Below are 17,853 nucleotides of genomic sequence, written 5' to 3'. Positions count from 1 at the left end.
TATTTCCAGCTCCCTGACAAGGGCAGGGACACCTTCTCCTAGCCCAGGTTGCTCAGAGGCCTCATCTAACCTGGCCTTGAACACTTATGTGGTTGGGGCATCCACAACCGCTCTAGACAGCCTTTGCCGGTGTTTCATCATCCTCATAGTAAAGATTTTCTTCCCAATATCTAATCTAAGTATACCCTCTTTTGGTTTAAAGCCATTACCCCTGGCCTGTCACAATGTGCCCTTTTAAATTTCTCTAATATATGTAAAAGATTTCATCAAGTCAAAGTAACAGGCAGAATTCTGTCTAGTCTTGTGATTGAGGATGCTGTCATAATGGGATATTCTGACTGCAATTAAAGAACATTACATTGTACAAAGTGCAACAGGTTCAGTGATGGAAGCAGAGGCAGTGAAAATGTTTTTCTGAGATGATATTGGAGACAGAAGATTGTTGTTTTGGTTTTTGTTTCTCTGTCTAATCTTTTAGTTTATTCAATTTTGTTTTAATTCAAAGCTTATTAGAAGTAAATTTATTTTTGGCTTGACTGGAAAATTTAGTCAGCATAAACCAATGTCACTTTTGTCAAGAAAAAAGCATAATAAAAAAAACGTTGGCCTAAACTGCATTTTATTTCAGAGTTCAGTTGTAAATCTGTAGGTGTTACAGCCAAGAGGCATTAAGATAAACAGAAAGATGGGTGGTGATGTTTCCATCTCTGAAATTAAATTAGTGCTACCGGTAGTTCAGACGTATGCCTTTGGCTTGAAGATTTCATCTAGCAGGGCCATTTAGGATGAAAAATCAGTTGTGAGAGGTGGGAGATTATGTCCTGTTTCCTGACTACATGAGAGAAACAGAATGAGCAGAGAGCTGTGTTTGCTCTCTGAACAAAAGTATTTGAGGATATCAAATGAAACTAATAAGCAGCAGAGTTAATCATAAGTAGAATTACTTAACTGGTAGCAAAGCTATGAGATTCACTGACAGAGAACACTATGGATGGTGAAAGTTTACATGAGTTTTGAAAACAGTTACATTTGTGTAAGAAGAATCTATCCAAGGATATTAAATGAAAAAAAAAAAAAGGAAAAGTATTTCTGGGTCAGGAAAGACAAGCAGCTGAAAAAGTCTTCTGGGTAAAAATTATGTTAATGGTTTTCCTTTACAATCTGGTAAAAGCCACTGTTGGAAAGAAGCCACAAGGATAGCTGGGACTCTGGCATGGATTATCGCTTCATAAAGCTTTTTCCTTTTAGGTGAGCAAATGCCTTACTCCATATATCTTAGTTCTGAGCTTCCCTACAGCATGATCTTTCTGGCAACAGGGGCAGCGGTTTTTCCATTAGGCCAAGGGTTGGATCCCTGGGTGAGCCACTGGGTAGGGATGTGGGCAGTAGGTTCAGCTGGGCTGCTTCAGTGCAAGCCATGTCCATCTTTCCTGGGCTGCCTCAGTGTGTGCCTGCAGCAATCCTGCTGCCAGGGCTGAGCTGTTAGTCTGTTGGACAGGTTGTTGTACTAAAAGGTGGTGACTGCTCTCTGATTCTAGTCCTGTTGGTAGCTGTTAATGATTCCCTCTTGAAATCAGTCACTGCATGGCAGGATGTGCAGGAGCTCAAAGTAGTGCTAAATGAGCTCAGCATTGCTGAGCTGCATTAATATAGCCATTTATGTGTGGGTAATTGGCTGTAGACATATGGAAGATATTGATCCGGGTGGGTTTCCTCTCTAGATCTGCTCTGTCAAGTGTCTAAGCTGGTGTGGATGTCTCTGCACAGGATTTCACTGTACCAGTTTTGATGTAATATGAGCTGTCTTTGGGGTCAGATTCTGTTGGGTTCTAGTTATTAGCCTGGTGGGTATTTTCAGCCAAGAAGTGTGTATGCACACTCCCAAACAAGCAGTAAGCCTGTATTAAAGACATACTACATAAAAGGATAAAAGGGTCTGTTCAGTGTGGCATAAAGGGTTAACTGAGGGAGAATCTCAGCTTTGCCCAGGAAGTTCTCAGAAATAGTGTAGAATGCAGAAAGGATCCAAAGGTATTTTAAACAGTAAATAACCTGCTTTTTAGCCAAGTGTATGTCTGGAGGGTAGTCTTACAGCTGAGTTTAAGAACTTTAAGAAAAAAGAGAGGGAAGGAAAAAAAAAAAAGGAAATGCTGATGCATCCTCTATTGAAACTGTGTGAATAGGAACATATTCAAGTTTCTAAAGATATTTTCTTCTAAGAGTCTAAGGGCTGAAGGGACTTTTCCATTCCTAATTATATAGTGCAGTACGCTGTCTGTTTCTGACTTACAACTTCAAAAATAGAACTTAGAGTCATAAATGAATGAAACACAAGGAGAGGGATAAAGAGATGCCATGTATGATAAGGAGCTGCTCTGTTCATATTTTTACAGATGTTGTAGCCAGTCACTTGTGTTTTAAATTCAATGACTGTTATGCAGACCCTTTAATACATTGACATTTCATTGAGAGGGCTGTTAAGAAAAAAAAATGAAAATAATCCATGGGTAACTAAAGCAGTAGCAAAGGACAACCAATGTAAATGTCTGATGACAGTTCAGTAGCTGTGCTGGTTGTGTCTCAGGTCTTCAAGGTCATGTCTTTAGCAGGATATGGAAGAAGTGTTATTTCAGGCAATAATGTGTTCTGAAATTCAGAAGTATTTTCTGAAATATTTATTCTCTAACAATTTGGGCTCCAATGCCTGTTCTGGAAATGAAATGAAGCTCAAAGTCCTCTGGTGGCACACCTGCAAATCACACTGGTGCTACCTATAGCTCTCCTTGTTGTGATATGAAAGTTTTAACTGCATTACAATAGGAATTTTTATGTCCGAATCCATCACTGGACTCCTGGTATACAAAGGAGGACTTTCATTTGCCCTTTTTGATTTCTTATGCAACCTTTTGGAGGACAGGAGTGTGTCCCTGGATACAGGAATCGGAAAAGTGACTAAGACTGCACCAATCTAGAGGGAGTGAGCTTGATCCACATAGGCAGGGGTTTTCTGATGCTGTTTTTTCATTCTGCCATTTAAGCAGGAGTACACTACAAATCAACTTTCACTTGGAATGATAAATGGCTATTCTCTAGGCCAAAAATGCTGAAAAAATTGAAAGGACTGAATTGTGGGGATAACTAACACAATTTCAAGGCCTCCAAGACCTCCTGCTGGCAGCTGTGGGCTAAAGGCTGGTGGTATGCTAAAGGATAGACTGGGTGGTTTCCCTTATGTTATAGTAAAATCTGCACACTACTTAAATGAGAAATATTTATAAGGTTTTTTTTATTTTATTCGCTGGGCTGAAAATCGTTTCAGTTGTGGTATGAGTTGTGAGGCTGCAGAAGCACTGCAATAGGCTTAAGAGAGGACACCCTCCTCTTCAGCAAGACTTCTTAGCTCAGCCATGTGCCAACCTTCAGGCTCCCAAGGCCAGCACACTGAAACTGGTTTGCCAGTACAAGAGGAGAAAGCATCTGCCTGTGTGTATTTACTTACAGAAATGTTGTGCAAGAGTGTATTTCCCATCTTTGCACACACACCCACACCCACACCCACACACCTACACTCACACGCATGGGCACAGAGCAACCTTTGTGCATGGTTGAGGTGTTTGCCTTTAAAATCTCACTTCTGAAGACTGGTTGCAAGGGTGATTGCAGCCAGGAAAAGTCAGGGTGCTGCTTTGGTTGGTTATTCAGTATTTATGCTGAGTATGCCTATGAGCTGCAACGAGGCTTAGTCCCTGTTTGAAATGAGCCAAGAAGGTGTAGACTCTCCTGTGGAAAGTTTATTTAGACTGTAAACAGGATAAAAATGAAGTGAGACACAGTTGGGGTTTTAATCCTCCATTTGTAGCTGATGAAAGAAAGAATCTGCTGAAGGTTGCACACAAAGAGTTGGGGTGGCACCAGGCCAGCATTATTGAGGAACAGGTTATATTTTATTCAGTTTATTTCTCTGCAGTAGTTGAGTGTCATTTGATTCAGAGGCTTGAAGAATTATTTTTTTCTCTCAAAAATGAAACATGATTTTATTCCTTATTTACTTTCCTGAGAACTAAAGATAATTCTGCTCTTGCTAGAAGCATAGATTAGATTCAATACTTCAAACAGTGCCTTCATGTTTAATACAGTTGGGTTGCCATTTTACTGCACCAATATTTGCACATATTTTTAAATCACAATCACTTCTAGGATTTCGGATTTTTATGAAGTTCACCTCTATTTCTGCTGTGTCAATCATAAGTTATATATCTCTCCCCTCCCAATCATAAATTTCAGTTATTTTCAGTTTTTCAGTTAGTAACTATTCAGTGTGATCTATAGAATTTCATTATAAACAACATATGTGTCAAATTTAGAGATAGGACTGTCTGTTATCTTCATCCAAAATTTTCATAATCTCACTAGTTCCTCTCTAGCTTTCAGAAATAGACAGGAATTTTCTTCTACTGATAAGTTTTATCTCTTTATTTTTAAAATAGACATAGCAATAGTTTTATACTACTTCAATATAGTTTCAATGTCAGAAAGGGGTCTGAAAGTATATGTGAATGTGCTACAGAAATCGAATCATATATGTAAGAATCATTATCTGCAAGGAAAAAGTATGCCCTAAGCTACATTCATATCATTGGCAATTAGTTTTAGCTGTATATTCTGTAATTATAAAGACAGTTCTGAAGACTGATGTAGTAAATGTAAGAACCTTTATTCTGAATTCTTAGTGGAAATTAAAAAAAAAAAAAAGAAAACTGTATTACTCCTCTTAGAAAGAAGTTATGTGGGCCACTATCAATAATTACATTTTTTATCATGTGCTGTTTATTTTACTTACTATGGGATAGGAAGGGTGCATATAGAGTTAAAAACAAAACCAAACCAAAACAAAAAAGCCAAAATCAAAGTAGGGGAGAGACAGTCAGCCTTCTCTAACTAGTGGACTAGATACATTCTGTTAGGGTCAGTTTATGTAATTATTTGATGATCTCTTGCAGAAAATACAATAACCAGTCCTTTCAGCTTGTCACCTAGAATCTTGTGTTCCTCTTTAAAGTGCTGTGTTCTTGGAAGTTCTGGGAGAAAGAAAGCATCAACGCTTATAGGGAAACTTTGGCTAAAAAGGTTAGAAAAAGAAGAAGCAAATGATTGAAGTGAAAGTTTAGTGCTTCTTTGCCTTACTTTCGTAGTCTACCTGATACCCCCACACTGATATATGGAGGCATATGTATCAACCTGATATATTCCATTGCTTTGCACTTGTTCTCCCATAATAACTATTTATACCTTGATTTCCAAGATTTGACTAAAGAATAAATAAAGTCCATCTCAATTTCAACTTTTCTGAAAAGGCAACTAGAAAAACCAATTCTAATTAGAATGAATCTATTAATGTTGGGCATTCTCTGAAAAGCAGATTGTCATGTTAATACCAGCTAGCTGGAGGTGACTAGATGACCTCTAAAACCTGTGGATTACTGCAGGATTTAGTGTTGTGATGTTGATCCACGGGCTACAGATCATTCCCTTGTTCTTGAGTCTGTAGCTGATTCTAGCTAGCTCTGCTATGGAGCTGCAAGTGGGCTAATGTGTATTGGCAGAACCATTTGGTCATTTGGGGCTCTTAGCTGCCATACTGTGCTGCTTTGTGTTTTCCTTCAGGGCACCATATTGCACAGAACAAGTGAACAGAATGATTGTTACCAGTTGTCACCTACTATATGTCCAGTGAGTGCCTAAGGATTGTACTTGTCTTCTTTACTTGCAACTTGACTGCAGCAATTATCAGCTTCTCAAAAATGCACCATTTCTTGAAAACAGTAAAAATGAAACTCGAAGATAACAAAATTTAAGCCCTTAAAAAATAGGGGTTTTCCCTTAATCCAAGCCAATATTTCCTTGGAAGACAGCAACAACTATCTGTAAACCTCTGAGTTCCTGACCTTTCTCCCTAACTGCAAGATCTCTCTTATATTTCTTCTATCAGTTGTAACTGTTTTGGCATGATTAATGCATGTGTTCTATATTTTATGATTTATGGTCCTTCATATTTAATTTATACAACAAAAGTCTTGTAGAGTACGTCCATTTTGTAAAAGAACTTAGATGAGCCAGTGAGCCATGTGAAGAGCTGCCTAACTTATTTTCATTTGGCTGTTACCTGCATAGGGGATTTTATGACTTGAATAAATTTAAATGTATGCGTAATATTTGACAGCAGCCCTGAGCAGAAATATATGTGAGAGCAGCCGTGAGAAGAAGGACTTGGGGGTATTGATAGATGAGAAGCTTAACATGACTTGATAATGCGTATTGGCAACTGTGTCCTGGGCTGCATCAAAAGAAGCGTGACCAGCGCATGGAGGGAGGTGATTCTGCCCCTCTGCTCTGTTCTTATGAGACTCCACCTGGTGTGCTGCTTCCAGCTCATGGGCCCCAAACAAAAGACCTGTCAGAGTGAGGCCATAGGAGGGCCAAAAAGATGCATGAGGTCCCTTTCAGCCCAAAGCTTTCTGTGATCATATGACAATACAATTACTATGTGTTGGTGAAACTATAAGGATCTCTTTTGTTGGACTTAGATAGTACTATCTTGAGTTATGAAGCAGATCTTCCCCTTGGCCCAGAGGTGGTCTGTAACCACTTGAAACTTCAATGTATAGCGTATATCTGCCTAGAGGCCTTAGGAAGATTTTGAGATAAATGGGAAAAGGAAACACTGAAAGAAGATTTTGCCATATACTTGTCACATGAATATAAAACCAGGAAAATACATTGGAGAGCTGTTTGCAGGGTCAGAATAATTTTACCACTAAGTGATAAGACCATGCACTTAATAATCTGAAATAATTTTCTTAAACTAGATTGACTGATTTTTTTTGTTGTTATTATTTCAGGTTTATATTGCTGCAGCATTTATAGCTCACTAAGAGAACAGAGTTCTGACAGGGTAGGAACTGTACTGTCAAAGTTTAAATGAAAGGAAAAGGTATACCAAGGCCACAGTTGCAGACTTCTGCCTTTAGATAATAATAGCTATGCTATTCACATATATTTTTTTAAAGGGAGTCTAAGCACTTGCACAATGGTTGTATTCATTTATATTAGAGGATTTATTAATTTGAAAAACAAAGCCCACAATTAAAACATTTGGAAAAATTAATGCTTCTGGTATTGGAGGAAACCAACAAACTTGACCAGTGAATGAAAACTGGAAACTTAGCAATATAGTACTTTTTCTCAGAAGGAAATTATCAATTTTGTGTCCTTTCCAAGGCTGACCAGTTTCAAATAATAGTGGTCTTTTTGTTGTTTTGATTTGGTTTTGTTTTAAACAGCAGCACAAGAACATGACAAAAAGCCGTCCTAAATGCTCAGAGTTCTAGTCAACTTTTGGTAAATCTTCATTCTCCATCTGTGTGCCAAGACTCCTGATCAACCCAGCACAAATATTCTTTTGATGTAAAGAGTAACATTCAATAGTTGATTTTTATATATAGAAACATAGCGGAAATAAGAATATTTTCAGCAACTCATATTTGCTTCACTGATTGTCCTTTCAGGCATGCAGAAGAACACATTCATTTACATATGCCTTTTTCTTCTGTACCCAAAATACTTGGAGGCATCTCACAATAAATGTACTGCAAGTACAATAGAGGCTTAATTCATCTAGTTCTTTGCAATTTGTTCTTCTTACTTGCCCTCATTTGCACAGAAAAGATGGCCCAGTAGTTAAGTCATTAGCCTGCTGCTTTGGTGATAGATTTTACTGCTCTCAAGTTGTAGATTTCCTTTCCAACTGGGACAAATCTGTCAGATAAGGAGAATGAAACTCTATCTAGCCTAGACATTTTGAGGGTGGTTACGTGTTCATCCTCAGACAGTGTAGTAAATGCTCAAAAGTAAGGCTATGAGGGCATTTTATTAGTATTCTGTGAAAAAGAAATTCTATTATCATACAGCAAATCTTGTAGCTTTCAGTCAGTGATGAAAACATAAAGAATGAAATTTACTTAAATCATTTAGCATGAAGCATTCTCTTTTAAATTGTCTGCTTTTTGTAAAAGGACAGGACTTTTGCTTTGACAACTTGGAATTCTTTGTATTAAACCATGTGATTTCCTTAAGAGCAACCCTAGTAGTAATAGCATGCAGCATGAGTGTTTTGAATCAATTATATTGTTTAGTAAAACCTGTTCTAATGTAATCTGTAAAGACAAGTTGTTTATTACTCATTTCTATCACTGTACTGCATCTAACCCCAATTTATGAAGGAGGATGGTAGGTGTGAGTGATTAGGTAGACTTCAGTTTGAATCAGGGATGTCTTTTGGAAGGACTAAGTGTTCTATTTCTATCTCATTGCTTATGAAGCATATTGCATTAAGTCTGGCAGACTTCCCAATGAAGTATTCTTCATTTTACAGCACTACTGACAAAACTCTGTTCGTTCCAAAGTGACACCTGAAGCATTCAGTACCTACAGTTCTTGGTTTTTCTTGTAGGGTCAACGATTGCATCTTGCGAGTGAATGAGGTCGACGTGTCTGAAGTCTCGCACAGCAAAGCCGTGGAGGCCCTGAAAGAGGCTGGCTCCATAGTACGGTTGTATGTTCGTCGAAGAAGACCTATACTGGAGACCGTGGTAGAGATCAAGTTGTTCAAAGGACCAAAAGGTAGTTAAGAAAATGGAAAGACATCCATTTCAAACGTGATGCTTATCCTCTCGTGTAGCTTAAATGGCATCTGAACTTGTTGATTTGTTAACTGGTTGAGCTGCCAAATACTGAAATACAGTTAATTTAGGCTGGTAGAACTTGAATTCATGGTTACATGTGTCTCTGAAATGTAAAGGAGTTCAAGAACTTGTGATTTGCTTCATTTGATGTTTACTGCAGAGATGGTTTGTTACCTCCTGAAGAAATGCAGAGATACTGTGCTTTACCACTGGCAGCACATATACTTTCTTTAAAGTTGCACTACTGAGACCTTCGACTTTCATTTAAGGTGCTGTTGAATACAGAGTTTCTGAATTCTCCATTTTTTCAGAAGGCTTTTTGATTATCCAACTTATCTTTTCTACTTCCATGATGGTTTCTTCTAGAGTTTTGTTTGCAACGTGAAGACAAGAATACTGACTTAGCCAGACAGATAGGAAAATTTTATTTTATCCTTCAAAAAAAGTGATGTTGAAATCTAACATGAAACCTTCACTAATCTAAATCAGCTTTATCACTCCCAACAGAACCTTCTGGTTACAGAAAAAAAGCCAAATTCCTTTCTAGAAGCATTACTAAAAATTTTGAATATTCTGTTTTCACATTTCCTTTTGCAAAAAGTTTGTATTTGCAGAAGTGTTATTTTTTTAACAAGTTTAAATTTACTCCTTTTCTCCCTGTCATTTCCCTCAAGCATTTTTCTTATAGCTAATTTCTGAATAAAGAAAATGCATATTTTCACAGTACATGTGAATAAAATACAGTGGTAGATTTTTAGATCCTTAATAACTATTTCATAAGCAAACCTTTAGTGTTTATATATGAAATTAAGAAATTTACATGTCTCTTAATACATGCTACACACATGAGATTATTCTCCCTATCTATAATGAATAATCCATAGCTTTTTTAGTGTTTTTCCTTACCTGTCATTTCATGTGAATATTACAGCATGCTTCTACACAGCTTTTTTTCAATACCTGTAATGGAGTTTATTGAAATGTATTGTTGAGTTTCACCACTCATAGTCAGAAAAAAATAGTACACTGTTGTCAGTGTTGCACTATGCCCGTTCTATGTACACCACAGTTATCTGACACTGCAGTGTATTCATTATGCTCTACTCTTGGAGAACAGGAAGATATATTTAAACATGGGTCTGAGGGTAAATCCCCAAAAGTCTGTATTCTTGTGGTCAATTACCAAGCTAAATTGTTTTTCTAATAGAAAAGCATGTCTAATGGTACTTTGTATGTATATGAATTCAGAGCAGAAGTGCAGGCAGTTTTTAAAGCTTTGGAGTTCAACTCAGTGTGTGATATGATAGTCATTTTGAGTAACCTAAGGCTAAAGAAACTAAAATTAACCTATCCTTTCTGGTTGTGATGAAACAGTAAAAATTATTCACCATGACCAAATTTTTGCTATATCATGAAAAGAGACAAGAGAGGCAATCATTATCTAATAATGGGTTTGTATCATGTTTGTTTTGCTTGTATGCCTGAAACTATTTATTTTACACTTATTTTCATAAAACAGAATGAATACTAAAAAAGCACGTTTTATGACAAGTCAAATAAGCTATGCTGCTTACTGCTTCTAACATGATTTTGTAGCTATATACTTATATAAACTTTACTACAGGTAAGTGCTGTAAATACTGAATTTTATTGTTAAGCTGAATATATTTTTTCTTTTTTACATTTTCACTTCAATATTATAGAAATAAGTTAACTGGAAGCTTGGATGAAAAAAAATTAAAAAGTTCATGGGCTAGTTTTCTGTAAAAGCCAAGGTTTCTATCTTCCTAATTCAGGCAGTAAGGAAACATGCTTTCTATATTCCACAGATGAAAATGCAAAATGTAGAAAATAAATATTTTATAGATTGGATGAAAATGTTACCTGAAGGAGAGATTTGGCCTCTACCCCTGCATTGCTTGACCCCCCTCAGGAGTTGACAGGCTGGCAAGGTCAAAGTGACCTTGGGGCAGCCAACAAGGTAGTAAACAACCCCAGAGCAGGCAAGCGCGCCAGACCCATTGGCGCCAGGTTCTGATGCTCGCCGCGTGAACACCACATGCAAGCTGCCTCCCAGGCAATGGGAGAACCTCTCCACCGTGTGAACAAAGATCCTCAGCCTATCCAAAGCCGCCCCAGTTCGCATGTACCCTTCAAAACCCTATATAAGATGTTTTATCCCCTCAATAAAGTTGTCTGACCATTCATTGCTTTTAACCTTAGCGCATGGTGGTATCTCTATGAGGAAGAGGCACATTGCGACTAGAAGCCCAAACCCAAGGTCACGTCGGGGCTGGCCGTGGGGACACAGAAAACCCTCTTGCTACGTGTCACCTTTTCCCCTACAGTTACCTATACTAATTTTAGTATCTATAGCACTTTTCCTTTGATTTTTTTCAAAATCTTGCATGAAAAATAATGTTGAGAGGTATCAAACTCGTAGCAGAAGCTGAGAATAAGACGTGTGACTCTTGGCTGTAGTCACTCCTGTGATGCTTATCTACTCATATTTCAGGTGATTTATTTATGAACTGCTCTTTCACACCATTACTATACAGTGTAAGAACCACTTAGTATGTATATAAACAGTGTTTCTTACTTCTCCGAGTGAAGTTGAAATGTTTTGATGTCCAGAGTGGGACCTGAAAACTAACATGGTAGTTTCCACACCATTTCTTCCTTCCTATTCACAAAATTATTAAGAAATTGAATCTGGTTTTTAGACAGGAAGGTTGTTCCATACCAAACTTGGAGCCAATATCTTTCCAATTATTTTCCTGACTGTCAGTATATAACTCTGCATATACTTAGTTTATTCCTCACTGTGTTGAGAATGTACCACATGAAAGCTAGTCTTGGCTTCCATAATACCAGATGAACTCAGAGATCACTAGTTTGCCTGTATGTAGTAGACTATATTTTTCAGCACTTGAAGTAGATAAAGAAAGAAATTTTCTAGGCTTTTTATATAAAGATACTTTTCATTTCTTCTGAGATATTCAAGATTAGGGCTTTTACAAGTCCAGAGCCCATAAAGGTTATGAGGGGTTTAAGGGATGTTAATTTTTCTAGCTAGCACTACTATATGAGATAAAAATTAATTTGGCCAATGTATTTTGAACATAAGTTGTTAAATATGGATTCTATGGCAATGATTTTGGGCATATGACAGTGGGGAAGGTCATGGAACTGTCCTGCCAGGATGTCCCTTCTGAATGCAAGTCTCTGTGCAGTTGTTCCCACTGCCTCACAAAAATGCTGTCCTAGCATCATATGTGCTAAAACCCTGTAGCCCTTTATTTTTTGGGGGGCAACAAAGACACAAATGAGTATAATAGAAAAATCCAGGATTAAAGCAGAGCTGTGGCTGTGTAGGCATTTAAAGATGATCATCCATCAGTTGGCACACCTGACTGGTATCACTGGCAGATGTCTGTGTCTGAAAAGTAATTGCTAACTGTTATTATTGCAGAATCTTCCTCTCTTTCACCTGCTTGGGAGATTGTCTTTTGTATGCCTCTTGTGTGTCCCTTCAGTCAGGCATACAATTTGCAGTATGCCTTTGCCAAGCATTTAGTAGCAAACAGTAGGAGTTTTATTTCAGTCCCTCCCACGACACTGCAGGTTTTAACAGCGAGTGTCTTTGCAGAGGCTGATGGCTATAATAGAGGAGAATATACAATAGAGGTTTCTTATTGAAAATCATTGGGATTTAGGCCATACTGAAAATCCTGTCTTTAAGTAATACGCTTTTCTTGCTCTGTATTGAAACCTAACAAGACTAATGAGAATGGTTTGCATACGCTGCAGTATTTCTTCCTGGGGAACGAATGTTCAGGCATTCTAAACAAAGTCATGTAATATATAACTTGTGCATTACACTCTGCACAGAACTGTGTATGGGCAGTGAATTATGAACCGCAGTCACTCCTCAGAGATTGCAGTGCTCAATCTCATTGAATTGCATTTGACTGGAAGATTTTAAATCAAAGTAGTTCCATTGACCTCGAGACTTTCATGCTGTCCTCTCACATTCCAAATCTACTTTTACTAAACCCAGAAGCATTAAGTAGTATGTTTGATGCATGATTAGTTATAGAAATTAAACTTGATTTTTTAAAATTTCTTTTTTTTATAATCAGCAGAAAAATTAATTTCTGCTATGGTAGAAAATTTCCGGCAGTCAGAAACTTATGTAAACACAGAGGTTGTATAATATTTTATCTACCAATACTTAACTGATAATTTAAGGTCTGATATAATGTACCAGAAGTACAATATGCAGAAAATAACTACAACAGTGTTGGATCACATAATAAACTTCTGACCTCAATGCTACATTAAATATGGTAGCTTAAAAGACAACACAACTATAGAAATGAAGTTTCTTCACATGTGAAGCAGAACAGCTGATTACCATTTGAGAGGAGAAAAGTCAGACTTTAAAACATCCAGAAAAAGGAACAGTAAAAAGGACAGCAAATTCTGCCATCTGGATATTCTGGTGGCTTGAGTATAAAGTCATAGTGAAACAGGATTATTTACCCACACCTTTCATGATAATTCAATAGTAACTATCATTATAATATTTGAACTGTGTCAGAATCTTGCCTTGATGACTAGTACTCCCTTTTTTTTCCCTGTGTTTTAGATGGAAAGGCTCTGGATGGACTAGCAGCTGTGTCACTTTTATGTTGTCTGTAAACATGCTTTTCGTTCATTCCAGATGAATTTAGCCAGTGATGTATTCTTATCATGTTCTTCCCACCCAGCTTTGGGCACTTAACAAAAAGTATTTGGGGACGCCTATTTCTCTGTTCTTTCTGCTGTCAGAATTAGGGCCATATCAAAACTTTTCTTTTAATCCATTGAGAGTGTTACGTTTTGGAGCTCTAAATTAGAGATTAATGTGTCTCTTAAGCACTATTCAGCCCAATTCTGTATCTCCCTCTGGATGGTTATCCTCATTATCTTAATTTTCTTTTTATTCAGCAAAGACTAAGTTCCTAAGCCAGATATCTCAATAAAATACTTATAAATAAAATGGGATTAATATAAAGGGCATAATGTGCATTTATTTTGAGAGTTATGTATTTCCATCTAAATGTTAGATGAAGTCATTGGGCATAACCAGTTCCAGAGTTTCCATTTCATTGTTTTCTGTGCTGAACTGAAGCGGCTCTGCAGCATGTGGTAGATTTCCTTTTCATACAGCTATTTTTTTTTATTCTTGGTGACACTGAGTAAAGTCACTGGGTGGTAATGAAGCTTTCTTACTACACTACGAAAATAATCAGTATGGTTTAAGTAGTGTATTTTTTAGCCCTCTGATTAGTTATGCGATTTTCTGGAGAAGATGCAGAGACTTTCACCATCAATATGAGGTATGATTTCACTATAGATTTATCTTGAATTCTTCCTGAAATGTACTTCAGTCCATTACCGTGTGTAGTTTCCTAGAAGTTCATAATCCTTTCTCATAAAAGTAGACATATTTTAGTTTGGATTGATGGCTTTATTGGAAAAATCCTGTGGTCTGTTGCCTAGATAGCATCCCAGCTTGCTGTGACAACTGAAATAGTCGAAAAAGTACTGTAGAGTTATGTGTGTTTCAAAATGTCTGCTAAAAGAAAGTGTTCAATTCAGAATAGTAGAATAGAGGGTTGTTTTTGTAAAGAAAAAACCTTACAAGTCTCCTTCCAGTAAGGAACATTTTTGTCTAGTAAAGGAAAGTCAGAGGTTACCCTTTTATCTCAGGTAATAGCTACAGCACTTAAAATGAAAGAAGGGGCTTTGTAAACAAAGAACCCCAATTATTTCCTCCCCAGTTTTAGAGAATAGTGGGAGCTTTCAGATTGATTTGCTGTTTGATAACTGATTGCAAGTGCTCCTTCAAACTGATGATGATATGTATTGTTTTATTGATATAGCTATCACTTCTACTACTTTAGTGGTCTATTTTCTCTAATTTAAAAGGCACTAAATACAGCGTAACAAACTGTAGCATCTGGGAATGGGGGTTTTTATGGCAAGTTGGGCAGATAATTTCTGAATTTATGATCATTTGTAACCTTCAAAACATTTTTTTATTTTATGCTGAGAAAAATGTTTTGTTAGGTCCAAAGTGTTTTAAACAAAATTGTTTTTCCCCAGTTTGAACAGTACCTAAAACCTTTTCTTATGTTTTTTTAAGAATTTCAGTCTTATGATCTTACCAGCTGTGAATTTACTTCTGTTTTTCAGTGTTCTCTTTCTCCTGTGCTGTGAGCTTTTTTGTGAATCCTGATCTAAAACAGAGAAAATGGAGCAACTTAAAAAAGAGACAAAAATGAAAAGCAGGCAAACTTTCTCAAACCTTTCTCAAACTATTTCAGTTCTCAACTCTAATTTAAGTACTTCACTTCCTATTACTGTAACACTATCACTTACTGCAGGTATAAATAGAAAACTACCACAACTGAAAATAAATTACCATTTTTTGTGAAATGTCTTTGCTTGAAGGGACTCGCATTTCATCCAATTAGCAGAAAGTGCTCCATCAAACACTAATACATAGTTTTCCAATTTTAAGATAGTGACTCAAAGCCTTCATTTATAAGTTAACATCACTAAAAAGGATGACTTCCCTGCAGGCTAGGATTGTCTAATGTAAGAATATGCGAGTATCTAATGGTTTATCACATGAAAATTGTATTCTCTTGAAACTCATAAAATTAGAAAGCTCCGTGATAGTGCTATTAAATCCTTTGCTGTTTTTCAACAATATTTTGACACATTTATATTGCCAATGTCTGATAGAGAAGATGCGGTAGGTTATATCTGCACCTTCATATTTTGCAGACTGAGGACCTTGTTTTTTAATTTAAGTGACAATATCTCTGTATAGCTGCTATTATCATATTCTGCTTTATAGTACAGATAAAATATTAAATGTCATGGTTCCTTCCATTGCTGAAGCAGTGCTTATATAGAATTTCACAAAATAATAGTTAATTGTTATTAGAGTAACTCCTCTAGTGTTTCAGGCTTTGGCTACAGTCTTTCTGTCTTTAGTGGAGAAAGAAGGTAAATCTGTCATGGTTTTTGTTACAGTTGCAGTTAAATGACAGGATGTGTTGGAATAAAACTGTTGTCACATCAGACCAAATTCAACCAGCTTTGGAGATTAGTAGTCAGTCATTAAAGAAACTGTTTCCCAGATCAACGAGGACTTTTCAACAATTACAAATTGAATTCAAAAGCCTTCCTTCTGGCTAGTTGTCTCACCTAAAACTGGAGCTGTCCTGTGAGCTGCAGGATATTACTTCTTTAAGTCTTATATTTTCACTATGATTTCCCTCAGTATTTACTTGCCATTTTCCATTAGCAGTAAAGAAATAAACAACATGATTTGGAAGACTGTGCAGCAATTATATATATACGTATTTTGTTCGTTTTTCCCTTGAAACTGTGGAGCTCTTAAGAACTCTCCAAGCAGTTTTAAGAATGCTGTGTTCATACACAAAATTAACATCTAATCTTATAGTAGATTTTAGCTATCATTTTCCAGAAATCATTCACAAAGAGTGAGGTTTCTAATGAAATGAGCAGTGCCTTCTGCAGCTCCATCACACTTACTATTTCTGAAGTGGTGCAGTAGCAATTTCCAAGTGCAGTGCTGTATTTTAATAGCCAATTGAGATGGCTATAAAAATCCAGACTGTGCATTAAGATCATTACTAAATTGCTTCAGCAATACTTACTGATGAGGCAGCTTCAGCAGAACACCCTTCATCTTAATGAACTGTGGCTGCAATAGAGCAAAGGCAGCAGCACAGGGAAAGACATGTGAAGGTAGGCTTGGATGCCAACAAACTGGAGATTTTCTTTCAGGAGAAATAAGCTCTGGCTGGTTGCTTTTTGTTTTCAGTGGAGAAAGAAATCTGTCATCTTGTTTACTACAATTGCAGTTAAATGGCAGAAGATGGTGCAGTGAAATTGTCACGTCAGACCAAATTCAACTATCTTTGAAGCAAAGTAGATCATTGACATTTCAATTGACAAAATCTTCTGTGCTTATCCTTTCTGAATTAGGTAGGAATTTTGTATTATTATCCAGTTGCCTAAATAGTTTCATCAGCTCTGAATAGAAACTGGTATGATGTACTGGTGTGACCTCGGTTTTTATCGTTCTGTCATAAAGTGTTGATGCTTTTGCTGTGGTCAAAGTTCTTTCTGTGGCTTTTGCTGAGAATCAAGAGCTGTTAGCATGGCTTACTAGATTCCACCCCCGTATTTTTCTTGTCACTTTTGTGCATTTAACCCTGTAATTTTTCCCTGGAAATTTGAGGAGAGGAAGATATTTATTTTTCTTTGCTCCCTTCCTCTACTCATATAGAGAGACAGGGCTTTTAATTTCTGGGCTTTGCTGTTGGATAAGTAATGGGTGAATCTCCAGCTTCACCTCATATGGCGTCCTTCTGGGTGACAGTAAAGCAGACCATTTAAAAATTCTGTATTTGATTTATCCTGTCCTTGTGGAAATGCTTCAAAGGAACTTGCTTGCTAAATGGATTTCCCAGTTCCATAATGAATTCCAGCACACTGCTGAAAAGTTTCTTGGAACATCTTTTGTCTTGGACTTGCATGAAAAGCTGTGATGTGCGTGCTTTGGGATTCTATTTGACACTGCTTCCTTTTTTCTCTGTGTAATTTTTAAGAATCCCAAGGACTTGTCTCCACCACTAAGTGCTGCCTTTTTTTTTTCTATAACAAATGTAAGGAAAATTCTCAATGGATCTTTGCCAACTGACTTTTCAATTCTAAAGTTTTCTTCTGACTAAATGTAATACACTAAGTCTCATAATTTTGTCATTATAGCACGCTTTTGAACTCCTTTTTTCTTTAGATTGTAAATTTCTGGGTCAAAGAATAGTTTCATCATTTCCCTCCCCACTTGAGAGAGCTGTGTAAGTGTTAAAAGGGATATTAAACATCTCTTTCATTATGTTTGCCATTGCTGTTTTCAGCAGGTCAACATAAGAGAGGGAGGAGATGCAACAGACAGTGTAGCAGAGTGTTAATTGTCTCATCAGTATTTCCAGATACACAATAAGTCAGATGAGGAAGGACA

General features: G+C 36.9%; 1 protein-coding gene across 22 annotated transcripts in view; it reads left to right on the top strand.

The window, feature by feature from the left end:
- The window catches only part of DLG2 (discs large MAGUK scaffold protein 2), a 1,023,852-nt gene that overhangs the window by 695,202 nt on the left and 310,797 nt on the right, over positions 1 to 17,853 (top strand). For all 22 annotated transcript variants that reach the window (XM_071556365.1, XM_071556356.1, XM_071556345.1 and 19 more), the window contains one exon: positions 8,510 to 8,679. In XM_071556365.1, the coding sequence (XP_071412466.1) occupies positions 8,510 to 8,679 (170 nt within the window). The remainder of the gene's footprint in view (positions 1 to 8,509; positions 8,680 to 17,853) is intronic.

The sequence above is a fragment of the Pithys albifrons genome, chromosome 1 (assembly GCF_047495875.1).
Source record: "Pithys albifrons albifrons isolate INPA30051 chromosome 1, PitAlb_v1, whole genome shotgun sequence".
In the NCBI taxonomy this organism is placed as follows: domain Eukaryota; kingdom Metazoa; phylum Chordata; class Aves; order Passeriformes; family Thamnophilidae; genus Pithys; species Pithys albifrons.
The sequence above is the reverse complement of the archived record's forward strand: the minus strand, read 5'-3'. Positions and strand labels throughout refer to the sequence as shown.